The sequence below is a fragment of the Callithrix jacchus genome, chromosome 8, assembly GCF_049354715.1.
Source record: "Callithrix jacchus isolate 240 chromosome 8, calJac240_pri, whole genome shotgun sequence".
Lineage (NCBI taxonomy): Eukaryota > Metazoa > Chordata > Mammalia > Primates > Cebidae > Callithrix > Callithrix jacchus.
In genome coordinates, this window is record NC_133509.1 from 128,721,158 (window position 1) to 128,747,055 (window position 25,898).

General features: G+C 50.4%; 1 protein-coding gene and 1 long non-coding RNA gene across 13 annotated transcripts; one reads left to right on the forward strand and one right to left on the reverse strand.

Moving 5' to 3' along the window:
• Positions 1-216: 216 nt before the first annotated feature.
• Positions 217-23,345, reverse strand: LOC103795901 (uncharacterized). Of its 10 annotated transcripts, none has more exons than XR_013521489.1 (9): positions 23,257-23,345; positions 20,240-21,668; positions 18,660-19,834; positions 6,750-6,955; positions 5,423-5,520; positions 4,375-4,498; positions 2,692-2,870; positions 1,606-1,711; positions 217-1,036 (listed from the first exon to the last, which is right to left on the reverse strand). It is a non-coding gene; the product is annotated as an uncharacterized LOC103795901 (long non-coding RNA). The 10 variants fall into 10 exon arrangements; XR_013521482.1 differs by having other exon boundaries at positions 1,606-1,814; XR_013521485.1 differs by lacking the exon at positions 4,375-4,498 and adding an exon at positions 8,517-8,720 and having other exon boundaries at positions 2,684-2,870.
• On the forward strand, positions 14,672-25,898 carry FAM181A (family with sequence similarity 181 member A). 3 transcript variants are annotated; one of them, NM_001270909.2, is given in 2 exon segments: positions 14,672-14,770; positions 24,510-25,898. In NM_001270909.2, a coding segment is annotated over 1 exon segment (879 nt). In that variant the 5' UTR covers positions 14,672-14,770; positions 24,510-24,596; the 3' UTR covers positions 25,476-25,898.

Below are 25,898 nucleotides of genomic sequence, written 5' to 3' on the forward strand. Positions count from 1 at the left end.
CATAAATATGTGCTCATTGAGAAACATTTCAAACAACAGAAGAGCTTACAAACTAAAAAATGAAACGCTTTTCAATTGTTTTCCAACCTACAACCTTTCATAAATCACCGCTACCCTCAATGTGGGGTGTGTTCGTCCCCCACCTTCCCACATTCCCTTTGACTTTATTTTACCTTTATTCTGTTTTGTTTTCCACATAAATGGGGTCATACCGTACACATAGTTGTATCCTTTATTTGTTTTCATTAAAAGGCCCATTTTGAGGTCCTTCTAATCAGCATCTGTAGGTTTACGTCATTCTTTTTAGTGACGGCGGAGCATACCCTATCCCAGTACTGCCACAGTGTCTAAATCCGCAGTAAAGCCGGGGACAAATGCCAGGTGTTTGGTTTTTTGATTTGGTGGCTTTTTAATTATTTTGCAGTCACAAACAACATTTCTGCAAACATCTTCATGCCCAATTCTTTGTGTCCATGGGCACATATTTCTGTAGAACTGGCTCTTAGAAGTGGAATCGCTGAGTCGGAGGGCATATCTATTTCGCATTCTAATAGAGACGCAAACTCCGTCCGAATTGGACACCAGCTGACACATCAACAGTGCGTGCGTGTCCCCTTTCCTCCACATTCTTGACAGCATTGGGTGTTATTCGACTTTAACGTTTTTTGACACATCTAATCATGTCAACCTTCAAATCCAGCTGAACTCTGATTAAAGTGGGTGTTTCGAGAAGCCCTCAGAGAACAGAGCCTTGGAAAGGGTGCACGGTATACAGATGAGCCTCTAGCCTCCCAGAGCAGCAGCTGGTAGCCCCATTTCCTTTTCCTTGGCCAGGGGAAGGAAAGTCCCCCCCAAAACCCTTGGTTCTGGAGTCACGGCCCAAGCCCCTCAGCAGTTCCCTCAGGAGCAGAGGAACTCCTGGGTCAACCAGAGTCCCCGCAGAGGTGGATTGGCTTCTGGCAACATCTCCAGTCTGAATGTGACCCCAGGTGATCCTTAAGGAAGCAGCTGCCTCGTGTTCTCTGATAAATGCTGCCTGCAAGGGAGGACATGCATTTGGGAGAACTGGAGAATTACACACTTGGTTATGCACAGTGAGCCCAGGAGAATATGAAGCAGTGTGTGCCCTGGAAGAACCATTGGGTTTTGGAGATGTTAAGGCCTGCTGGGCCCACCGGGGGGGCTTACCTCTTATTCTACCCCCTCCCTGCCACCCCAGACTAGAAGGAATCTATTCGGAGAATGACACTTAGAAATAGCTTGCCATTTGTGTGGCCTAACAAGTTCTAGAGAAAGGGACAATGGGGAATTTCCAACATTCAAACAGTCCTGTATTCATCCAGATTCCAAGGTCCTCCTGGTCAGCAGCTGGGGGGTGCGGGGGCAGATGGCGCACAGACACCTGGGATAGTGTTTGCAGACTTTCATCTCCTAAGAGCCCAGGGATGGCCTCCAGGGCTGGCTGGCTTGCCTGCCTTCCTGTTTTTATCCTCATAGGTCTTATACAAAGATTTAAAAATGACTCATGGAAAAAGCCAAGCTAGGGAAGAGGGCTGGAGTTGGCCACCAAGTGGAGGACAGTGGGAGGCCTGCAGGGATGCTCACCAGTGACCTGGGAACCTGTGTGGTCTCAAAACTGCATCTGCAGGAAGGTCAGGACAGGAGAAGTGGGTGTGGGGGGACACAGAGCGAACGCTTACTGGAGAATGTCCTGGGAAAGAGAAAAACACCGGTGCTAAAATACATCCCGAGGTGGGCGTCATATTGAATTTCCAACCTGCTTCCATTTCTATGCACTTAGACGTCCTTTCCTCCTATGAAAGAGACAGAGTAGGTGTTATTATTCCTTTTACAGATGTCCAGAGAAGAGGTGTCCTCTCAGGTAGAACCCCTGACCCAGAGGCAAGGGTCCTCCTCTCAGTTCTCAGTTTCTTAGGAACTTGTGGGCCTTATTTGCCTGGCCAACTATTGCCCATCCATTGGGGCTCAAATCAGCCTCCAGAGCTGTCCCCAAGGGCCCTACTGTCAGTTTTTCTGCTGTGTCCAACTAACACTCCGAGTCGTGTCCTGTCATTGCAGGTTTTACGTCTGTCATCTCCTGGGTACACGGTAGGTAAACTCCTCTCCCACCTCCTCCGCCTCCCCTGGCCTGGCCTCTCCCACCTGACATGGCCAAGCAGAAGTTTGTGGAATAGCTGGATGGGAGTGTCAGTGGATGCTAAGGGACAACTAGATAATGCCACTGCTGGTCTGAAGCCAAAGAAAGCCAGGGTGCCTCAGATGGCACCGCCTGCCTGGGAAAACCACCGTGCCGTTCTGAGGATCCCAAATCTACTCGGGAAGAGGAAAAAGACAATCCTGGGCTCTGGGTGGGGGGTGGAGGAAGAGAAGGAAAAGAAGCTGGGGTCTGGAATGCCTCAAAGGTGCTGGCACAGGGAGGGAAGGAGCAGGGTGGGGCTACTGGCCTGGGCGCCTTCGAGAACTGGTGGAAAGGTTCCTTTCACTGGAAACACAGAGGCCCCGAGCAATTCCAAGGGCTCCCTCTCATGGCCATTTGAGGCCAAAGCTGAGTGTTCAGAGGTGAATCCCGTATTTTCCTCTCAGCCAAGGGTGTAGAAAATGGGCTCAGAAGACAGGGGAAGAGCACTGGTTTTGGAGTCGGATTCGTGTCCTGATCACCCACCAATTCACCTGGCTGCGTTGGGCAAACCACTCCACCTCTCAGCCTCGGTTTCCTCATCTGGTTAATGAAGTGGTCTGCCTGGCACCATGGCTTATGCCTGCAATCCCAAAGCTTCTGAAGCCAAGGCAGAAAGATCATTTGAGGCCAGGAGGTTGAGACCAGTCTGGGCAACATAACAAGAGCCTGTCTGTAAAAAAAAAAAAAAAAAAAAAGTTTAGAATTAGCCATCTTGGTGGGGCGCACCTGTAATCCTAGCTACCCAGGAGACTGAGGTGAGAGAATTGCCTGAGCTCAGGAATTTAAGGTTACAGTGATCTGTGATCACGCCACAGCACTCGACCTGGGTAACAGAGCAGGACACTGTCTAAAAGCAACAAACTCAGAGGGTCAGATGAGATGAACAGCTCTCACAAACGGGAGTGCTGGGCTAAACACGCTGCACGTTACCTTAGCCTCTCTCAACAACACGACAGTGACATTGATGAGTTTTTCCTCTGCTTAGTTCCACAGCACAGGCCAGCTCTGGGCTGAGCACTCCACATGTGATGGCAGGCAGGTGCCACGTACAGAGGAAGAGGCTGAGCATCAGAAAGGTTACATGACTTAGCCTTGGCCACCCAGCTGGTGAGTGGCAGAACTGGGGCCTGAAGCCAGATTGATGGCTCCAGAGCTCCCACTCTCCTCGCCCATGGTGTATCTCATGGTTTCTAAAGTCCTTTCCATCTCCAGCTATCTGTGATTCAAGGTGTCTGCTGGAGAAAAGAGATTCACAGGAAACAGTAGGGGCTTGGCAGGTAGATAGGACAGGAACCAAAGATACAGTTGACAGGCAGTCAGGCCTAGAGCAACCTCACAGACAAAAAGCACAATCTTTACAGGAGAAGAAATTATGACTGCCACTCAATTAGCCATCAAAGCTATGCTTTCTCACCAAGGAGCATGAGAAAGGGCACCATTGTCTAAAAACACGTCGAACAAAAATGTCATCAGAAGTTTTTTATAAACTTTGCAACTGCCCACACCAAAGTTGCTGCCTCTGAGGAGCCTGACAGTTCTGGAATATCCAACCATATCCATCTATCCAACCATCCATCCAACCATCCATCCACCCACCCATCTATCCACCCACCCATCCCCCTGTACCTCCATCCATCCACCCATCCATTCAATTACCCACCTAACTACTTACTATCCAAACTGCCCATCCAGTCATCTGTCTCCTCATCCATCCATCCATCCATCCATCCACCCACCCATCTCTCCATCTATCCATTCATCCACACACCCACCCATCTCCCCATCCATCCATCCATCAATTTACCCATCCACACAACCCTGAAGCCAAAGAAAGTGAGGGTGCCTCAAATGTAAACCCTCTTACCCATCCATTCATCCATCTGTCTGTCCATCAAACATTGCTGAGCCCTAAGTTACTGGTGCCTTATTCTCAAGAGTTCCTAATTGGATATTACATGTCTCAGACATGCAGGCCAAAAAACACAGAAATATGTTGCATTAATTATTTATGGCAACAGATTGCTTAGCAGCTTGAAACAAGCATTGATTACCTCACACGGTATCTGTGGGTCAGGAGTTTGGGAGTGGCTGAGCTAGGCTCAAGGTCTCTCATGAGGTTGAAGTTAAGATGTTGACTGGGAAAGGAGGCTGTGCTTCCAGAATAGCTCACTTACATAACTACTGATGGGAGGCCTCAATTCTCCATTGGTTTTTGTCCCAAGTCCTCTTAGCTCCTCATCACATGAGCCTCTCCTCAGGGCTACTTGAGCATCCCCATGACATGTCAGCTGGCTTCCCCTAGAGTTGATCCAAGAAAGAGCAAGGAGGAAGCTGCTGAGCCTCAAGTCCTCATCTCTGAAGTCACAGATGGTCACTTCATATCATTGTATTTACTAGAAGAGTCACTAAATCCAGACCACACTAAAGGGAGGGGTATTAGCCTCCAATTCTTAAAGGGCTGAGTATCACAGAGCTTTGGACATACTTTAAAACCGCCACATGTGTGGAAGATGCTGAGATAGAGTGTGAAGGATACTGAGAGGCAAGAGGGAGAATGTGGTCAATTCTACCTAGAATAATAGAGGGAGTCAAAGAAATAAAGCTCTAACGAGGTGATACTGAATGAGCTGAGTTCTATCCTCGACCTGGAATGTGGCCTTAAATAACCCACTATCCCCTTCTGGGTCTCTGTGTTGTGAAAATAAATTGGGACAACGCAAAGGAGATCAAACAGAAGCCATTCATTGTGAGCTTGCCATGGCAAGGGAATCGGCCACTGTCACTCGCATTTGACAGAGACTCCCAGGCAGGCAGTGGGAGGGGAAGCATCATAGTGAAAAGGGGGAGGCCCTGACTGGAGACTGTTGGGATGGGGAAGTGGGAGTGGCTAGCTGGAAGCCGGACATCTCATTGGATTGCCTTAGGAGCATTTTTGGCTTTCTCTGGTTGGTGTTGAGTTGGAAGCAGCAGTCAACAATAGGGAAGCTGACTAGGACCGGCCGAGCCCTGATCATTCTGGGCCTATTGCCACAGAGGTTTGGTTTGTCTTCCTGGGCTGCTTGCTGCAGAGACTGTGGGCCAGGCTTCTCTTTTCCTACACAGGCAGGCCATTGTCCGTTTGTACATGTGGGCTTTTGGGGTCCTCCTCTGAAAATCAAAGGTTGGTTGACTGAGCTCTGAGGTCCTGCGAACCCTGACATTCTGAGGATCTGGCTTCTTCACCTGGAAGTGAGGTGTCCAGAGATGGTGATGTGCTGGATAGACAAAGGACTGGCCAGTCCGAGTGGCTGCCATGCCCGAGGTGAGGCCTTGTGGACAAACTGGAAACGAAAGAGAGGGAGATGCCTCGATTGGACCCTCCTCTCTGTGGGCACTCCCAGGAGTTTCCAATTCTCAGCAACCCAAGCATCCCAGCATCTTTGACTATGGACCTTGAAAGTTACAGTTCACCTCAGGCGACTTCCCCAGGGCACACGCTGATGCTTAAATCTGCATTGCTATCTTCTCTCCAACTGGCAGTCTTATTCTTGCTTGATTGCCTCTGGAGACAGCAGGCTCACTCTCAGTGGAGACAAGGATGTGGCCCATCTGCTCTGGCACATGGGGCAGCTTCCAAGATGGCTGGGACATCTGCAGCATGCTCAGCCCCTGAGCACCCATCCCACCACATCCTCCCTAGGCTGACCCTGCCCTTCCGTCTTCTTTCGTGAAACAGCGACTGAGGTTTTGCCTCAGGAAGGCCCCTGACAAAATGAGAGGGGAAGGTTAGAAGTGAACCTTGCCTTTTTCCTATGCTACCTCCATGGGGAAGGCTTTTTATCAGATTAGCAATGGTCTGGAGGAAACAGGACACAGGACTGGTAAATTTTGACATGGAAATGGAGATGAGGAAAAACTGTATGTGCTCTTCAAGTGTGATGTCATCATCATGACAGCACAGACCTCCTGGTGTCCCCGTCTCATCCGACAGTCACCATCACCCTGAGGGGCATGGCAGGGCAAGTTCCCCCTTCTTAGCGTGTGACTCCACCACCTGCCCACCTGCCCAAGCCTGCAAGTCTCCCTGAACTTTTCTCCTCCTTTGTGCTCCCATATCTGACCCTATAAAGTCTGTTTCTGAATGGGCATAGGAACCCCTCCTTCCTGTCCCTCCCTGACCACGGCTGTGCAGGAGTCATGCCTACGGACTGGGGCCCAACGACCTGGGCTCAAATCCTGGTATTGGCATGAACAAGTTGTGAGGCCTCTGGAGCCCAATCCCACCTGGTTAAGCCCATCTCTCATCCCTGCAGCATCCCTTCTGCAGCACCCAGCAGGATGGGCTTCCTGAAGCCCAGCCCACCCTCCCTTCCTCTGTTCCAGCCTCTGCCCCATCAACCTATCCTCCAGGTTCTGTCACGCCCAGCACCCTACACAGAGGCTGGTGAGCAGAGGACTCTCTCTAGCCCAGTTCTTCTTGAAGGAGATGGAGGGGTCGGGGCTGGGTGAATAAATACACCGAACAGCCTGATGATACAGGCCCATTCTGCACGGAATTAAAGTCACTCACAGGTGGAGGCAGTAGTCCTGCAGGTGAGCTGCTGGGGTTTGTATCGGGCTCCGCCATTTACTAGCTGTGACCTTCAACAAGCCCTTTCACCATTCTGTGCCTTGGCCTCCTTATCTTAAGATGGGCTGGTAATAGTATCTGCTCATGGGTTGTAAGACAGATGGTCCTTCCCAATGTGAGTGGGCATCAGCCATTCTGTTCAGGGCCTGCAGAGAACAAAAAGATGGAGGAAGAGTGAATTTGCTGTCTGCCTGTGACTGCTTGTGCTGGGACATTAATCTTCCACCCTCAATGCTCCTGGTTCTCAGGCCTTCAGATCTGAATTGGAATCTCCACAGCGGGCTTTCCTTGGTCTCCAGCTTGCTGACAGTGAACTGTGGGACTTCTCAGCCTCCACAATCACGTGAGCCAATTCCTTCTAATAAATCTCCTCGTGTGCATGTGAACTGTTGGTTCTGTTTCTCTGGAGAATTCTGATTAATACACCACAGGCTTAGAATAGTGACTGGCACATAGTAGGTACTCACTGAGTATTAGCCAATATTACTATCTTACCTGGTTCCATAAATACTCTCCCACTGAAAAGGTGTTCCTTTGTGTCTCACCTTGGAAGAGACAGGGCCACAAAACTAATCCTTGCATGTTTCTCCAGGAGGCCTCTCTGGTCTCGTCTGGCGTCCATGAGCCCAGCTGTACCAGGGACTCCAAGGCCAGGCCTGTGGGATGCTGAGAGAACTGGCCCCTTAGTGCTGAGTGGGCCAGGGTCCCTCTGGTGGCTGCCACCTGCAGCCTCCTCTAGGCCCCTGCTGGCCAGGAGGTGTGGGCAGTTCTGAGTGCACACCAGTTTTGGGGATGAGGCTGGGATCAGGAAAAAAAGTATGTCTGCTTGTCTGGTAGGGTTTGCCTCCCAACTCCACGTGACTCAGTTTAATTCAATTAATTCCAAAGCACTTCCGAGCCCCTACTCTGAGCCAGTTGGATTGCCAGGGCCCCAGAAATAAGGCAGACCCAGGCCCTGTTGTTAAGATATTCTGCAGAGCCTCCATCTTTCTGCAGATGGGCTTCAGGGGTTGAAGAGGGGGACTGCCACCCCAGCCCACCCAAGTCGCAGCCACAGCTCATCTCTCCAACGCAGCTCACATTTTGGTTTTCAGCAAGACAGTTGCTTAAAAGAAAATTTTTCTTTTTAACAGTTTTGGAAATAGGGTTCATATTAAACATGGCCTTGAAGTATGAGTTTGATTTTGACAGTAAATAAGGGAGTGAGAGGAAAGAGGGCTGTCCAGGTAGAGAAAACGGCTTGAGCAAAGGTGCGGCTGTGTGCTTCTCAGAGGGGAAAGAGCGACATTTACTGAAGATTTGCCCAGAGCTGAGTGTGAGTGAGTGCCTGGCTATCCAGCTCTCACGAAGGCCTACAAAGAGGATGCTATTATCCTCATAGACTCAGATGAGGCTCAGAGAGGCAAAGTAAAGGTCAGGGCAGAGGCTTGGGAATCACACCAGCTCGGAGACCTCGAGCACACATGCGCCTTCTATTGCCAGGCTGCTTGAGGGGAGGCGGAGTTCCAAGCAGGTTTCATGCTGGGTGTGGCCAAGACGGGCTGGGCTTGAGTTAGCCCGGCTCCCTGGTGTTGGAGCAGGCTCAATGGGCAGAGTTGGGCTAACGGGGGGACTTGGGGCTGTCATCATTCATGGCCACAGGGACATGGCTCAACCATTTATAACTAGAGTTATAACTTAACAAAAAAAAAAAGACCTGATAAGTACCTTCACCTCCCAGCAAACACATATCACATCTGTTATTGCCACTAAGAACCGGTGACCAAAGGAAGCTGGTTCAGAAGCCCAGCCCTGTGTTAAGGTCCCGTGGGGTCTGCGCAATGTGGAAACACCTCAGGGAACAGGTAGCTCTCTCCTGTGTCCTCCCAAGTCCTCTGAAGTCCCCAGGATATTCATCTTATAAAGTGGTTGCTGAAAAAATAAATAAATAAAGTGGTTGGTGAAAAATAAGCCATGAAAAAAACAGAAATGTGATAGGCAGGTAAGTAGATAGATGGGGTATTAGATGGATGGATGGATGGATGACAGATAGATAGATAGATCATAGACAGGAAGGGAGGGGGCCAGGCTGGGAGTTGGCAAGGATACTGTCCCACAGTCCTGCCTAGTTGGACAGGACCAGGGCCAGCTAAGAGCAGGGATTAGATGGAGACGAAGCAGAGATGGTGCTGTCAGAACAAAGGGCCCAGAAACTGCTCTGTGCAGGGACTGCATCACCTTCCAAATACAGGGTTCAAATGTACAGCAACTAACTTCCCCAGGCAGCGATCTTCCTTTGATCAAAGCTATAACCCCAGAAAGTGCTGGCACATAGTAGGTGCTCAAGGCATAGTTCTTGAGTGAATGTGTGGAAAGGCTTGTCCACATCCTAACTGGACTTTGTAGGTAAACTGTCCTCCCAGCTGCCCCAGGCCTGGAAGAAGCACTACATGTGCCCCAACTTGAAGGACAGGTGGTATCAAGAGCACTGGCTGTGGGACCTGAGGGCCCAGGTGTAAGGTCTGACTTTGCTATTAACTGAGAGTTCAGCTTGTACATGAGTCACTGTATACAACAGCCCTCTGAGGTGGACACCACAATCCCCATTTTATAGACGAGGAAACTGGAACCTCAAGAGATCAAGCCACTTGCCCATGGTCACAGAATGTGGCAGTCTTCAATCATGGCCCCTCAAAAATGTTTTTTAAAAGAAGCAAAGAACAATAATTTTTAAAAAACAAAAGAAAAACAAACATGGCCCCAATGTTCTTTGACCCTCCTCCCATTGAGAGGTGGGGTTTACATCTCTTCCTCTTGGATCTGGGCTCTGTGATTGCTTGACTAAGAGAATACCATGGAAGTGATGTGGTGCCAATTTGGGTTTCCAGGCCCCAGTCATAAGAAGCTAGTAGGCTCCCCTTCCTGTCTCTTCAGATATTTACATTTGGAACCCAGCCGCCATGCTGTGAGGAAGCCAGGAAGCCACAGGGAGAGGCCACTGGAGCTGTGTCAGAGGCAGCCCAGCTCAGGTCATAGCCAACAGCCAGCATCAAGGCCCGGCCATGAGTGGGGAGGACATGGAGATGGCTCCGGTCCTGGCTGTCAAGTCACCTCCAGTCTCTGAGTCTTTCTAGCCCTAGACATTGCAGATGGAGATAAGGGCTCCCACTGCCCTTTCTGAATTCCTGGCCCATGAGTATCACTGAGTTCAGGGAGGTTGCTACAGCAATAGTGACAGGGACACTAGAGAGAGCAGTGAGGCCATGTCTGGAAAGCAGGTCCTGCTGACCCCGGAACCCATCTCTTCTCCACTGCCTCAGTTTACCTGGCACATCTGCATTTCAGATGTGCTGCCTGAGGTAATGGGGCCCTTGAGGGGTGACTCGGCCAAGCCTAGGAGTTTCATAAGTATCACTCCCAGCTGCTCCGTGGGCTGGCGCATCAGTGTAGGGCTGGCCCTTAGGAAGAGACCAATGGGAAGTGTCAAGGAGCTCCCTGAGCTCAGACGGGTGTGGACTCTGATCTCAGGTCTGCCAACTCCTAGCTGTGTGAACTTGGGCGAGTCACTCTGTGTCTCAGTTTCCTCCTCTGCACAGTGGGGTTACCAGGGAGGAGCTGATAGACCTGTTGGAGGACTCCGTGTGTGAGACTGAGGCACCATGTGTCTCCGTGAAATAAATGTTATCAATGCTCTTAATCGGGGCTTAAAGGACCAAGAACTTCAGCTCAGGATGGGCCAGTATTCCAAGGGAAGGTCACCGGCCCCAGGGCAGGGCTGTGCCGGGGAGGGGAGATTCAGGCAAGGGCAGAGGTCCAGAGCAGAATCCTCTCCTGCCCTGCTCCAGGGAGCTCTGTGTAGGGAGTCAGAAGCCTGTGTCCCAGTGTGCAGCTTTTAGGCTTTTTTGGGGGGGATCATGCTCTAGATATTCCCTCCAAATGAGATCACCATTTGACAGGACTGAGAAAAAGAAAGACAGTGACTCTCCAACTCCTACTTTGTGTCTCTCTGGTCACTGTTAATATTGAAATGAACATGGATTTTAATTCTTTTTAAATTAATTGTCTTAATATTCCAGTAAACTTTAATATTAATACAATTTAATTAATTTGAAAATACACTCTGTAACTATCTATGAGGTGTAGCAGTGAATGTATGCATTAAATGTGTTAATTCTGTTCCATGTCAACACTGAAAATACCATCATTTGTGCACCCCTGGTTTAGCATGTCTTTAAAAACATTTATTGATCTATAATAAATAATAGTTGTACATATTTTGCGGGTACACGTGATATTTTGCTACATGTATGTGTTGTGTAATGATCAATTCGGATACTTGGGATGTGCATCACCTCAAACATTTTTTTAAATATAATGAGAGCCTCATAAAATGGACGTGGTGCAGGGCTCCCCTGAAGCCAGGCTGGAGTTTCTGGGGACTGTGATCATTCGTGATAGGACCCAACCTCCTTGGGGAAGACACCTGGCAAGAGACCTGCCAAGACCCTGGCTCCACGGCAAGAGAAACTGAGGCAAGGTCCCAGAGGCATAGGCTGGGCCAGTGCCCAGGAGTGTAGGAACCACTCATCCACTGACAGTGTATCTCCTGGGTGCGCCTGTGTGTGAGGCCCTGTTCTAGGCATAGGGGCACAGCAGGAAGCAAGAATCCAAGTCCCTCCCCTGTGGGACCTGTGGGCAGTCAGGCAATGAAGTGTAGTCAATGCTCAGAGATCTCAAGTGCTCGTGCTAGAGAGGAGAAAAGTAGAGAAAGAGGTGAGGATGGAGGGTGGGAAGCCCGCACTAGTGAGTGAGTTAAGACAGAAAAGATGGGGAGGGTGAGCCGTGCAAGTATCTAGGGCAGGAGCTGGCAATATTTTTCATAAAGGACCAGACAGTAAGTACTTGTGGCTCTATGTGCACCCTGGCATCAGTCACGACCCTCAACTCCGCTGTGGTAGGGCAAAAGCATCATAGACAGTATGTCAATGGGTGGCTTGGCTGTGTTCCAAATAAAACTTTATTTACATAAACAGGTGGTGAGCCTAACTGTGCAACCACTGAGCTAGGGGAAGAGAATTCCAGGAAGAGGGAACAGTGAGTGCAAAGGCCCCGGGGTGGGAGTGAGCCTGGTGCCTGAGGAACAGCAAGGAAAAGGATGCGGCTGGTGAAGGATGACCAGTGGATAAGGTTAGAGGAATCACTGGCAATGGAACAGGGAAGGGGGAGAGAAGAAGCTTTGCTTGACTAGGCCCTGGTCAGGGTTCATCTGGGGACCCTCACCCTGGGGATGTGGCTACAGACCCAACTCTAAGCTCCACACATGAACCCACATCCACTGCCATGCTTCTTGCTCCGAGAAGGACTGGCTGAGATCTGTTGAAAAATCAGCAACAGTTCTCACCCTGGGAGTGGTCTGCGCCCTCGAGCCCAAGTCTGACGCTTCCCTGTCTTCTCTTTTATCTATGGTCTACATGCTCATTACAGGTGGAGGGTCTTGCCTACGAGTCATCCAGATTCTTGGCATTTTGAACAAAGAATTGGACAAAACGCACAAACAAAGCAATGACAGAATGAAGCAATGATTTCCTGAAACGAAAGTACACTCCACAGAGTAGAAGCAGGCTCGAGCAAGCGGCTCAAGAGCAGTGGCTGCAAATCTCCTACGGTTTAAGTGCCCTCTGGAGGTTTCCCATTGATTGTACAGAGTTACCCCCTATATAAATGACCAGTCTGATTGGTGGCAGGAGGTGATCGATCAGAGGTACTTTACATTTTTCATCTGCAACATACTGGAAAAAGGGGTAGGGTTTAAGGGAGCAGCCTGTGATCCTTGTTACTTGGCTGTGGAAAGATGGGGTTTTCCTTTTGATTCAGTTCTAGGAAGTCAGTGTGAATCTCCCAGGGTCCCTGCCTCCAGACCCTATTCTCCTGCCTTACACTTTTCCTCCCAGTCTCCCCTCCACTCCAGACCAGCAGAGCTAAAACAACCCCAATTCATCCTTTAGCCTGTTGGGAAGGGACCCCAGCCCCGGAGCTGGGCACTGTTTCCACCAAGCTTATCAGATAAGAAGTGTGAGGCCCACACAGATGAAATCACTGCCCAGATGAGGGAGGCAGGAGCAAAACGCAATTGTCTGACTCCTAAGGGGTGTGAGTTACCTCTGTGGGTGACAAACGTGTTCCGAGGGGTTTACCATGTGCCAGGCACTGGAATGCCATCCAAGGGGCCAATGTTGGTCTAGGAGAGCTCACCTCGGTGGAGGTAAGGGGTTGGCAGTACTCATGGCAGTAACTCTTCATAGTCCCAGCACACCCCACCAGGAATGCCGAGGCAGGTGAGGATGGCCCTTTGACTGTCGATGCAAATGCCCCTTTCCTGAGGAATGACAGCATATTCAGAGAATTTTGAAAAAGTGTTATGGGCTAGATTTGGGTTACAGACAGCTGTGATCAGAGGCCAGGAGCTAAATGATGGATGCCAATGAAGAGACTTCTATTACTGAAGTAGGACAGGTACTCCAGGTGGCAGGGGTGGGGGCTGGGAATTTGTAAGGCAAGAGGGCACAATGCCCACCCCTGACCCCACCCTCTCCTAAGGGCACTGTAGACACAGGCTGAGCCCAAATCCCAGCTCCTCTGCCACCTATCTCAGTGACTAGGAGAGAGTTCTATCTCCCTGATCCTCAGTTTCTGAATCTGTCAAATGGGGAGAACAATACCCATCTCAGGGTATTTTATTGACTCATTGATGTATTTATTTAGTGGGGATTAAATGAGATGGCAAATATCCAACTCTTGAGGAACTGCAATATTCAATGAGAGTTAGACCCCTGCCCTATCGCCTTTCCTTTGGAAACCCCCATCCCAGGAGGCAAGGGATCCTCTCTGACGATGAGGGTACGCTGTTTATGCAACATACCTGAGGGACAGTGTGACCAGAGGGGTGGGAGTCAGGCACTGAGGATGCACTTGCTGTTTACAGATTGTTTGATGACTGGCTGTTGGAGCTCCCCAATGGCTCAGGAGCCAACCAACCATTTTACTCCATGTTCTGGTTTGTTCGTTCATTCATTCATTCAGTCATTAAGCATGTATTACATGCCTACTCCACGCAAAAAATACATGAGAGATTCAACCTTTCTACCTAACCTTATTTCACCTCACTCCCTGCAGCGACCTCTCCTCCCCACTGGACTGAACTTTCACTGCCTCTGCTCTCCGAAATGCCTAACACTCTCCGTCTCGGTGCCTTGACTCAAGCTATGGCTGTTGCCATCACCGCTGCCTCTTACTCTTGAAACAAAGCAGCATGTTAGAAAGATCCCAGGTTCAGAGTCAGGAAGTAAGGATTTGAATTTTGGCTCTGCCTCTCACTAGCTGTTTAGTTCTTTAGCCTGCCTGATTCCCAGCTTCCTCATCTGCCAGATGGGAATGATACCAGGATCGATCGAGGAAGGTTGTTGTAAGAATGAACACTATGCCATGTGTAAGGTATCTACTATGTCAGTGATATCTAAGAGATCTGCCAGTGCCTGGCTTGGATTGAAACTTAGTAACAAATGTCTATTGAACGGACCTGATGAATTCTGGCCTGGGAGGTGGGAAACTTGAATCTTGGTCATAGGAATATGTGCTTGAATAAGTCACTGCCTTTCTCAAGGGGCTCCAATCCCTTGATTAAAATTGTAGAGTTGGATCACCAGAACACCAAGTATTGACATCCCTGGCTTTTCACTCCGTATTTCTGAACTGGATCCCGGGACACTTGGCACACAGCCGGCTTCATCTCCATTCTCTGTCAGGGAAGACATCACTAGTTGATCAGAGTGTTCTATCTGCTGAGCCCTCGGAATCTCTCCACAGGGCACCTGCCAGCCATTGTCAATCAAACCAGAGGTGACAGTTGAGATCAAACAGACTTCATTCCTGGTCGGTGCCTGGTTGAGTGACGAGGCCTATCAGTGCTGGAAGACACAGTCAAGGTGATGGACATGTGGGGGTGGTGGAGTGTGCAGAGCAGAGGTGTGACTGTGGGGCAGTGGTCCATTTAGGACGTCCTGCAGGGCACAGACACCACTATCCTGTCACTTTTGTCCCATTAGCCCTTCTTTATAGCTTCACCTGGGTAGTCATTATATCCAGCCCAGGGGAGAGGCAGAGGTGAGGGAAGGCGCTAATTATGAAGCGGGTGGTGTGTTTGTTTGGTTTTCATGGCTGATGTCTTAGTCCTCATCAGTAACTCTGCCAGGAAACCATTCTTAGCTCCACTTCAAGGGTGAGGAATAGGAGGCTCGGAGCTTACTGATCATGATGATTAATCATAAAACCACAGTAATTGGCTCGGGTTGCACTCCAGCTTCACCCCTTTTGGCTGTAGGGTCTTGGGCAAGTCACCTAGTCAATCTGTGCTTCAGTGTCCTCACGTGTGGAGTAGGCCTAACAGCAATATCCACCTCATTATGAAGGTGTTAATACACATGAAGGTTTTGGAACGTTATTCAGCATCTAATAAGAGGTCAGTAAACTCTTTTCAAGACTGTTGGCATGGATTTCGTATTCATTTTGCTCTTCCCAGCACCTCAGACAATGTCCTGTACATAGTAGGTGTTCATTAAATGCTTTAGATTCACTTGTTGACCATTATCAATTCCCCAGAAAAGTCCCACATAGGTCTTCTTGTTGCCAAGAAAGACCCACATAGGTTTTTCTTGTTGTCAAAGAGGACATCTCAAAGAAAATAAAAAAATACGCTGAGCCAAACAAAAATGCAAGCACAACATATCAAAATTTGTGAGATGCAGCCAAAGCAGTGCTGAGAGGAAATTTTATAGCACTAAGAGGCCTACATTAGAAAACAAGGAAGCTCTCCCTCAATGATCAAAGTCATCCCCTCAGGAAAAGAAAAGTGAAATAAGCCCAAGGTAAGAAAAAGAAAGGAAATAATAAAAGCAGAAGTCAATGACACTGAAAACAGAAAAAGAAATAGAAAAATAAAAATTAAAAAAAGAGCGGGCTCTTTAAAGAGAGCAATGAAATTAACAAGCTTCTAGCAGGACTGACGAAAAGAGATAAGCTATAGATTACTATATCAGAAATAAAATGCAGCCAGGTGTGGTGGCTCACACCTATAATCCCAGTACTTTGGGAGGCCAAGACAAGAGGAGAGCTTGAGCTCAGGAGTTCAAGACCAGCCTGGGAAAAATAGTGAGATCTCCTTTCTACAAAAAATTTTAAAAAATTAGCTGGGTGTGTTGACATGAACCTGTTGTCCCAGCATCTTGGGAGGCCGAGGTGGGAGGACTGTTTGAACCCAGGAGGTCAGGACACTGCAGGATGCCATAATTGTGCTACTGTAATGCAGTGACAAGCAAGACCTTGTCTCAGGAAAAAAAAAAAAAAGAAAGAAACAGAATGGAAGGAAGGAAGGAAGGAAGGAAAAGAAAGCCAGGCTAAAATAGTAAATGTTATGATGTTTTATCTTAGCATAATAAAAATGGTAAACAGGCTAAAGAATAAACCACATGATCATATAAATTGATGCAGAAAATTCATTTGACAAAATTGAACATCCATTCATGACAAGAACTGCCAGGAAATTAGGAATAGAATGGAGATCGATCCAAGATGGCCGACCACTAACAGCTCAGGATTGTAGCTCCCAGTGAAAGCTCAGAGAACGAGACGATGCCACATCTTTAGACGAATTTTTGTTACTCACCGATTAGCCGATTCCCAGTGGAGGAGCCCCACGGGTCGCCAGTGCGACTCTTGTGGCCGCCGCAGCAGTTTTGCCGGCGCCTCGGTGCAGCAGTTCTTCATGCAGAGCCAACGGGACCGCTTCCCCTACTGACCGGAGTTTGGAGCTCCGGGAAGTCAGAGCCACTTGTTGCGGACTCAAGAGGGAAGCCAGACCAGAGATTCCCGGGCAGAAGAGCACCATCAGTCTTATCGCTGCTATTTAGGCCGCCACAGTGGGTTGCTCAGATCCCAGCACTGGGAATCAATAAGTCAGACTTCGACTCAGAAACCTAATTATAAAGGCGGTTCATCTACAATGAAGGGAAAAAAACAGCCTAAGAAGGCCGAGTATACTCAAAATCAGAACCCATCAGCAACGGAACAAGCCCTGATGGAAAAGGACTCATCAGCAACCGAACAAGCCCTGATGGAAAAGGACTGTGTTCCATTATCTGAAGTAGGCTTTAAAAGGTGGATGATAAGAAACTTCTGGGAGCTAAAGGAACTTGTTCTAACCCAATGTAAAGAAACTAAGAACTTGGAAAAAAGGTTCGATGAAGTGTTGAAAAGAATAGACAATATAGAGAGGAATACAAATGAACTTATGGAGTTGAAAAATACAACACGAGAACTTAGTGAAATATGTACAAGCTTAAACAGCCGAATGGATCAAGCAGAAGAAAGGGTATCAGAGGTCGAAGACCAACTTAATGAAACAAAACGACAAGACAAGAATAGAGAAAAAAGGATAAAAAGGAATGAGCAAAGTCTCCAAGCAATATGAGACTATGTGAAAAGACCTAATATACGCTTGATTGGTGTACCTGAATGTGACGGAGAGAATGAATTCAAGCTGGAAAATACTCTCCAGGACATTATCCAGGAAAATTTTCCTAATTTAGCAAAGCAGGACACTATTCAACCCCAGGCAATACAGAGAACACCACAAAGATATTCCTCAAGAAGACCAACCCCAAGGCACATAATCGTTAGATTCACCAAGATCGAAACAAAGGAGAAAATATTAAGGGCAGCCAGAGAGAAAGATCAAGTTACCCATAAAGGTAAGCCTATTAGGCTTACAGCAGATCTCTCAACGGAAACCCTACAAGCTACAAGAGAGTGGGGGCCAATATTCAATATACTTAAAGAACAAACTTTCAGCCCAGAATTTCATATCCTGCCAATTTAAGCTTTACATTTGAAGGAAAAATAAAATCTTTTAGGAACAAGCAAATACTCAGAGATTTTATTACCACCAGGCCTGCTTTACAAGAACTTCTAAAAGAAGCATTATACACAGAAAGGAACAACCAGTATGACCCTTTCTAAAAATACACCAAAAAGTAAAGAGCATTAACATAAAGAAGAATTTTTATCAACGAAAGGACAAAATAGCCAGTTAATATCAAATGGCAGCAACCCTAAATTTAAATCGACCAAATCTCCCAATCAAAAGATACAGACAAAATCTAACGGTATATCCAAAGATATACATAGACTCAAAATAAAGGGTTGGAAAAAAAAAAACGTACCAACCAAATGGAGAGCAAAAATAAATAAATAAAAAGCAGGAGTTGCAATTTTCACATTTGACAAAAAAATTTCAAAGCTACAAGGATACAAGGGTAAAAGGATTAATGTAATAATAAGAGATCTTAACACCCAGATACATAAGACCCATAATGAGATTTAGATTCAACGAGACAACAAATTGATAACGATATCCAGGACTTGAACTCAGAGCCAGAACAAATAAACACAATAGAGGTCTCCATTTTAAACACACACACACACACACACACACACACACACAAAAAAAAAAAGGAATAGAAGAAAGTATCCTCAACTTGATAAAGAGGATCTACAAAATTCCCACAGCAACATCACATCCCGTGGTGAAAGACAGAAAGCTTTTCCCCTAAAATCAGGAACAAGACACAGAGGTCTGCTTGCACCACTGTTACTCAACACAGAACTCTTCGTCTGAACCCCGCCCCTCTTGAGACTCCACATGGTGAAGATGGGCTGGGCTGTCCTCTTTTCTGGGGCTCGAGTCCTCAGACTCACCAGCTCCAACCCCACTCATTCATATCCTTTCAAGAATCCATGGGGGAGTGCACATGGTCTTACCTGATTTGATGAGGTTGAATCGTGCTGATTTATATTAGGAAAAAGCAAATCATTTGCCACATATAAGTAGCACCAACTGTGGCATGCTAGCACCATAACCTTGTGTTCAGCATGGAGGTCAAGAATTGATGATGTAATTCAACCAGGAAACTGAGGCCCAGAGAGGGTGACTGACTACCTCAAGATCACACAGCCAGGTAGGGGCTGAGTTTGAAGATCTCATCTCCAAAGCCAGTATCCCTCTAATGGTACAATAACGTGGTTGAAACCTCTTCCAGCATGGTATTTGATCACACTGACAGTGGTCTCTGTCGCTGGAGGTGGGCTGCAGCCAGGGTGATGGGGCTGGCCGAGCTGGGCTGTGACTCCTCTGGGGCATTACCAGGTCTCTGCCTCCTCTGAGGACACAGCCACACCAGGCAAGTTCAGCAGGTCAGGAAGCCCTTAGCCTGGCAGCCAAAGGGGTTTGCTTTGACCCAATGCCTCCTGTTCCCAGGAAGCAAGAAGCATGTCCGCTCTGATTATGGCTGACAGCCTGCCTCGGGCTGGTCTTTGATAGAAATACTGTCATTATGTAAGAAGTTACATAAATCATCTTGTGATGTCTGCGTCGCATGTCCACAGAGGCACTGCCGGGCTGCTCTGTCCTCTGTGTGGCCTTTGTATGTTTCCCAAGCTGGTGTGGTCGGCTGGGCCTACCTCTCCCGGGCAAGGGTAGCTGGGGAGAGTCTGCAGCTCCAGGCTAGCATGGGCCCTGGGTGGGAGATGGGCCCTCGCATTGGTTCACAGCTGTCGGTGGGAGCAGCATCTTAGGATCACCCCCACCCCAGCGTTGTCGTTTACTGCCAGTGGGAACTTCGGCAAGTTTCCAAGCCCATTCATGCCTCAATTTCCTCATCCATTAAAGAGAGTAATCATGGCATCTGGGAAGAACAAAGGACAATATATGTCACGTGCTTCCATCAGCTAGAACTTTACACTCGTATGATCAGGTGTGAGAATGAACATAGTGGGGTCGGCAGACCGGGGCTCCCTCCCGGGTGCTCTTCCTGACTGGCTCTGCCACCTTGGGTGAATCACTGTCCCTCTCTGGGCCTTTTGTCGTCATCTCTAAAATAAGAAGTCAGCGCATCTTTTGGAACCGAATTTCCTGTAGAGGTGTGAAAATGTAAAATCTTCTTTAACAGGTATTTTTGGCAATTTAAAACATTACCAAACATGCACCAACAAACAAATACATCCAAAGGCATTTGAACTCAAGGTGACACGCTAGGCTGCCGACCGGTGAACTTGGCCAGTCAGGTTAACTCCTCCGGGGCAGGTGATAGTTTCTCCAAGGACTCCTTTCATCTGATGACTCTCCTAGGATCATACAAGATGTTTTTTTGAGGCTGGGCTCACAGCTGTAATCCCAGCACTTTGGGAAGCTGAGGCAGGTGGATACCCTGTGGTCAGGAGTTTGAGACAAGCCTGGCCAATATGATGAAACCCCATCTCTACTAAAAATACAAAAATTAGCTGGGCGTGGTGGCACGTGTCTGTAATCTCAGCTACCCGGGAGTCTGAGGCAGAAGAATTACTTGAACCTGGGAAGCAGAGGTTGCAGTGAGCCAGAGATAAAGAGAGAAACCTGCAGACGAGCTCCCTTCACTCCTGGAGCTCACCTGGGTGGGCTCAGCTCACCTGGGTGGGGCAAACAATAAACAGACAAAAAAAAAAAAAAAAAAAAAAAAGGACAGGCAGCAGCTGTTTACAGTCCACAGGAAAAATCCTGTTCAGTGGAATGGGCAAAGTATTCAATTCATAAGCATTTAGTAAGAAGCCACTCTGTGCCAGGCTGTAGTAGGGATCAGATTACAAAGGGCCTTCTGTGTTTGGGAGGTTTAACTTCATCTTTGGCTCCAGGCACTCGGGGATGGGAGAGGGTGTTATTGACAATGCTTGAAGTTGGCGGAAGGCGTCCTGGAGGCGGGGATGTTTGAGCTGGGCCTTGAAGAATTGCCAAGAGGACAGGATTGGCTGAGTTGGGCCCAAGAACCATGTTCGAGGCTTCTGTGGGGGTGTCACCAACTGTAAATGGGAAATAATCCCCTCCCCGCCCAGACGCAGGCAGATAATGAGCGAACACTGCGAGAGTCTCGTGACTCGCACGATGACTGCTGTCTTTCCACCTGCCTATATGGCCAATCAGAAAAACACAGAGGAGCTTTCCCTTGTGTGGGTCAGAGGTATCCATAGGCCTGGCCTCAAGCCACAGCTGCCTCCTCTCCCCAATCCTGACTTCCCAAAGCTGCAGCTCCCCGTATTCCTGAGCTGGGAAGTTCCAACGTTGGGCCAGAAGAGTGGAATGCAGGACTCGTGGAGAAAATCTGGTCTCGGCTGGCAGCGCTTAGGCAGGGTCTGGTGCTCCAGGAGGCCATGTGTCGAGGCAGATCCGGCTCAGCCTTTGCACACAGATGGGCCTGACTTCAAGTTCAAACTCTGCTGGTTAATGCTGCGTGGTCTTGGGAAAGCAACTGAACCTCACTTACTTCATTTGTCAGGGCAAACGCACTCATGGAGTGGCCCCGTGAGGTCTTCATGTGGTTGTCGAATGTGGCTCTTGTGGCTCTTGGCACGTGCTGGGTGTCCACAAAGAATCTATTTTCTTCCACTTTTCTCTCCCCTTCCTTTCTCTCTTCCCTCTTTTCTTCCTTTCTTCCTTCTCTCTTTCCTCAAAAAGTGTTTGGTGGAAGAACAGTCCGCATTAAGAGCTGTGGAAAGAGTTTTGTAAGACATCAGCTCACCTCCCATGGAGTCCACGGGCCTGGTGGGGAGGCTCCATACTGGCTGAGAAAGGAGAGACAGCTTCACAAGTGGGCAGTGCAGAACGGGCGGGCAGGGCTGCAGGTGCTGTGGGATCTCAAGGAAGCTGGCAGCCGAGCTGAGTGGCTCTAAAAAATCTTGATGCCCTTGGAAGAGAGGAGATCTTCCAGAGACAGTGATGATGCCGCCACAGAGTGCAGAAGCCTGGGAGGAAAGGGCGGAGCACAGAGAAGCAGGCAGTTACCTGGTCAGGTGCTGGCTGCGGAGAGGCCGGAACTCCTGGCTGTGCACACCGGCCTCATGCCGTAGGCAGCGGGGGACTGGCCCTGATGGCCACAGGCTCTCAGGGCACTCTCTCCAGCCATGTGTGCCAGGTGTTTGGGAGCAGAAAGGATGTTTCCTGCCTGTCCCAGTCAGGGTGGGCCGGGACGTGCTACAGTAACATAGAGCCCTCACATCTCTGGCTCTCACAATGAGGAAGGCTTGGCTCTCACCCATGCAAAGGCTGCTGCAGGTAGGAGCAACTCCCCAGGGCACACAGTGGCCGACAATCTAGGATCTCCAGTCCAGTAGCACCTCCATCTCGGTCCACACTTCCCTGACCCAGCGGCAGGGTAGGGGCAAGAAGAATACAGTGCTGGCTTTCAGGCCCTAAATTGAGTTATAGCTTGTCAGCACTGGGCTATCTCCTCCAAACTCTTCATTTCGCCTGTAGGGACCCTCAGGCTGGGGGAAGGGGAATGGCTTGGAGTCAGGCCACAGCAGCTGTCTATTGACCAGTGGGAAGAAGTGGGGCCATCACTCCTGGTTGGAAGCCCTGGCCCTGCCCTGCCAGTGCCCCCAGTCTGGGCAGGGAGACTCCGGAGAGGAGTCCTTGGCATCTGAGGTTGTAGTATGGAGGTGCTGGTTGACACGTAGACCACCAGCCATCTGGCTGATGAGGGAGACAGGAGGAGAAGGCGGTAGAAGGGGAAGAGGAAAGGAGAGGAGGAGGGGATAAGAGGAGGCTGAGTCTGGGCAAGAAGATGACAGGGCGTGAGAGGGACCTGTGAGCTGGCTGGCACAGAGGTGCGACCATTAGCATTTCCCAGGCAGCCACCCTCGCCTTCAGCCTCACCTTCCCTCTGGCCAGTTAGTGGGCAGGGCCAGTGCCGACGCTGGGCTCCCTTGCTCGCTCAGAGCGGCCCTGCTTGCAGCCCTGCCGGCGTTGGCACGGTGACAGTAGCCAAGTGTGCAAACTTGTGCCATTGTCCACAGGCCAGGGGGAGCCATGGAAACTGGCTAATATGACACAGGAAAATGTTTGCTGATGGCAATTCTATGGGCTTTGTCCACCTCTTTCTCCATCATGACGACTCGATTTAAGTCCCTAACTGTTTGACTACAAATGCAAGGGGACCGTGCAACGCCAACCTTTTGTCCGGCTGCGCTGAATGGGCAATTCAGGCTTTGTGCAGCTCAATTGAGGAAGCAAACATAAAGACAAGATTCCTGAGAGCTCCAGCTCCCTTCCCATGGATATCCCAGCACCTCGTTAGAGAGTCCTTCCTCCGCCACCTTTTCCGACAGGCATCAGCGCCCCTCCCGACCTCGAAGGTCCTCCATGCCGATCCCTGGGGGATCCCGGCAGAGAGAGTAGTGGGGGTGGCAGAAGGAGAGAGAGAGAGAGAGAGAGAGAGAGAGAGAGGGAGAGAGAGAGAGAGAGGCAGAGACAGAGAGAGAGAGAAGAGTGAGAGCGAGAGAGCCACTCAACACTCAAGGACAGCGGGAAAAGCAGCCCGCCCCGGCTTACCCCGTCCGATTGTCTGTCTGCACTGGAGCATGGCAGCTGTAGGCCTGGAGTCTTTGGGGGAGGTTTGCAAGCCCGTCTCCACCAGGCCCAACCCCTTCACCATCCTGGACATTTTAAACACACACACACCCCACCCCCTTAAGAAACTAGGGAACCGAGGTCAAGGGGAGGCGGGGCGTGGAGTCCGAGGAGAGTGGGGCTGAAGGGTAGAAATTTACCGGGAAATGATTGCATTTGGGAGCTGTCTTTTTTGTGATGGTCCCCATGGTGACAATTTGTGACGGCAAAGAATGTGGGAACGGGGCGCCGCCGCCTGATTGGGATGCTTTGTATCTGGAGAGGCGCTCCTGATTGGCCTGAGGGGCCCCCCAGCTCCGGGGAGTTGTCCTCCATTCAGCCCACTCAAGGGCTGCACAACTGCTCCAGCCGGACGGAGCTCGGCCGGCTGTGCCGGGGCCTGTCCCAGGTCTGCAGCGGGGAACCTGCCGGGCCACGTTGGTCTGGCCCCGGCCGGCACCTTTGGTCAGTGTGGAGGCCCGGCGGCTCAGGCCCGACTGGGTGGCGGGAGTGGGGCAGGCTGGGGCCGGGGGGAGGGGCGAGGTGCGTGGGTGGCAGCGGAGGAGGCATGAAATTGCTGCAGATGCTTCTTCGGGGGAGTCCCTACTGCCCACAGCCTGAGATCAGCCCGCAAGGCAGGTCTCGATTAAGTGCCAGACAGGGGTCCTGCCTGGTCCTGCGTGAGAGCTGGGGGTGGAGCGTGGGGACTGAGGAGGGGGGCAGGAGTGGTGGGAGGGGGAGGCTACCACCAGGGAGGAAGGGGGCTTGGCCTTGCTTTAAAGTGGAGCAGTCGCCTCAGCTGAGAGAATAAACACCTCACTGGCAAGTTGCACACCTTGGCAGCATGGTGTGTGGGAGACAGGGCAGGCTGGGAGTGCAGGGACTTGTGTGCCAGCCCCAGTAATGCCACCTATAGCTGGGTCACCCTGGGCGAGTTGCTTGACCTTTCTGAGCCTTGGCTGCAAGAGGAGGGCACCAGACCCAAGCAGGTTGGATGGGGCTGTGCTAGCGCCCGCGGCATCCCAGGTGTGCAGACAGCACTCAGCCACTTGCACTGGCATCCCTCTACCAGGGATGCTGTTTAGGGCTGAGGGGTGCTGGGGTGGGGACACCATTTGCAGACAGGTGCTGTGGTCTTTTGGGAGGGCTGGGTGTGGTTGCTTGGAGAGACTCCAATGGCCTGTTATGTCCCCCAGGTCAGTTCGGTGTCCTTCCCTGGAGCTGCCAGCCACCAGCAGAGCCCACCCTCTTCATGGAAAGCTTCGTGCAGTGGCCCCCTGGTGATGGCATCTGACAGTGATGTGAAGATGCTGCTGAACTTCGTGAACCTGGCGTCCAGTGACATCAAGGCTGCCCTGGACAAGTCTGCGCCCTGCCGACGCTCCGTGGACCATCGCAAGTACCTGCAGAAGCAGCTCAAACGCTTCTCCCAGAAGTATTCCCGGCTCCCGCGGGGCCTTCCGGGCAGGGCCGCAGAGCCCTACCTGAAAAGGGGGCCTGAGGACCGGCCCGGGAGGCTGCTTCTCGATTTGGGCCCTGATTCCAGCCCCAGCGGGGGTGGGGGCTGCAAGGAGAAGGTGCTGAGGAACCCCTGCAGGGAGGAATGTCTTGCTAAGGAGCAGCTCCCCCAGGGGCAGCATCCAGAAGCTGCCCAGCCTGGCCAGGTGCCCATGAGGAAAAGACAGCTGCCTGCCTCCTTCTGGGAAGAGCCGAGGCCCACCCACAGCTACCACGTGGGGCTGCAGGGAGGACTGGGCCCCAGGGAGGGTCCTCCCTATGAGGGTAAGAAAAATTGCAAGGGCTTGGAGCCCCTGGGGCCTGAGACTGCCTCAGTGCCCATGTCTCCAAGCGCCCTGGTTGAAAAGGAGTCACTCAAGATGCCAGGGGTCTCCCTGGTGGGCCGTGTCAATGCCTGGAGCTGCTGCCCCTTCCAGTACCATGGACAGCCCATCTACCCGGGCCCTCTGGGGGCCCTGCCTCAGAGTCCTGTCCCCAGCCTGGGCCTGTGGAGGAAGAGCCCAGCCTTTCCCGGGGAGCTGGCGCACCTCTGCAAGGATGCGGACGGCCTGGGGCAGAAGGTGTGCAGGCCTATGGTGCTGAAACCCATCCCCACCAAGCCGGCCGTGCCCCCACCCATCTTTAACGTCTTTGGCTACCTCTAGGTGAGCTGAGAGGGCCTCAGCCTCCACCTCTGGCCTGCAGGAGTGTGGAGGTCCCCAAGGCACTCTCCTCTGAGAAGGTGGCTGGGCCACGGTGTGACCTCTTCCTTTTGTGTGTGTGTGTGGGAGGATTGGGGCGGGGCTCCTCAGGCAGTCACCTTTCGGCCTTGCAGCCTTGGAAGCTGTGGGGCTGGGCCTGGTTGGCCCCTCCCCAAGCAGGCCAGGGCCTAGCAGCTTGCCCCGCTGTCCCTGTGCTGACCATGGGTGGGGGGATGGTGCCCTTCGTTTCTGCCACCCCAGAAGCCAGAGTTACACATCTGTTCACCTGCCACCCACTGTGTGAGCCAATCTCAGTTGTTGTTGTTCTTGTTCTTTGTAAATATTGAGAAAGTTGAAAGAATAAAGACATTTCTTTTGGAGTTTCCA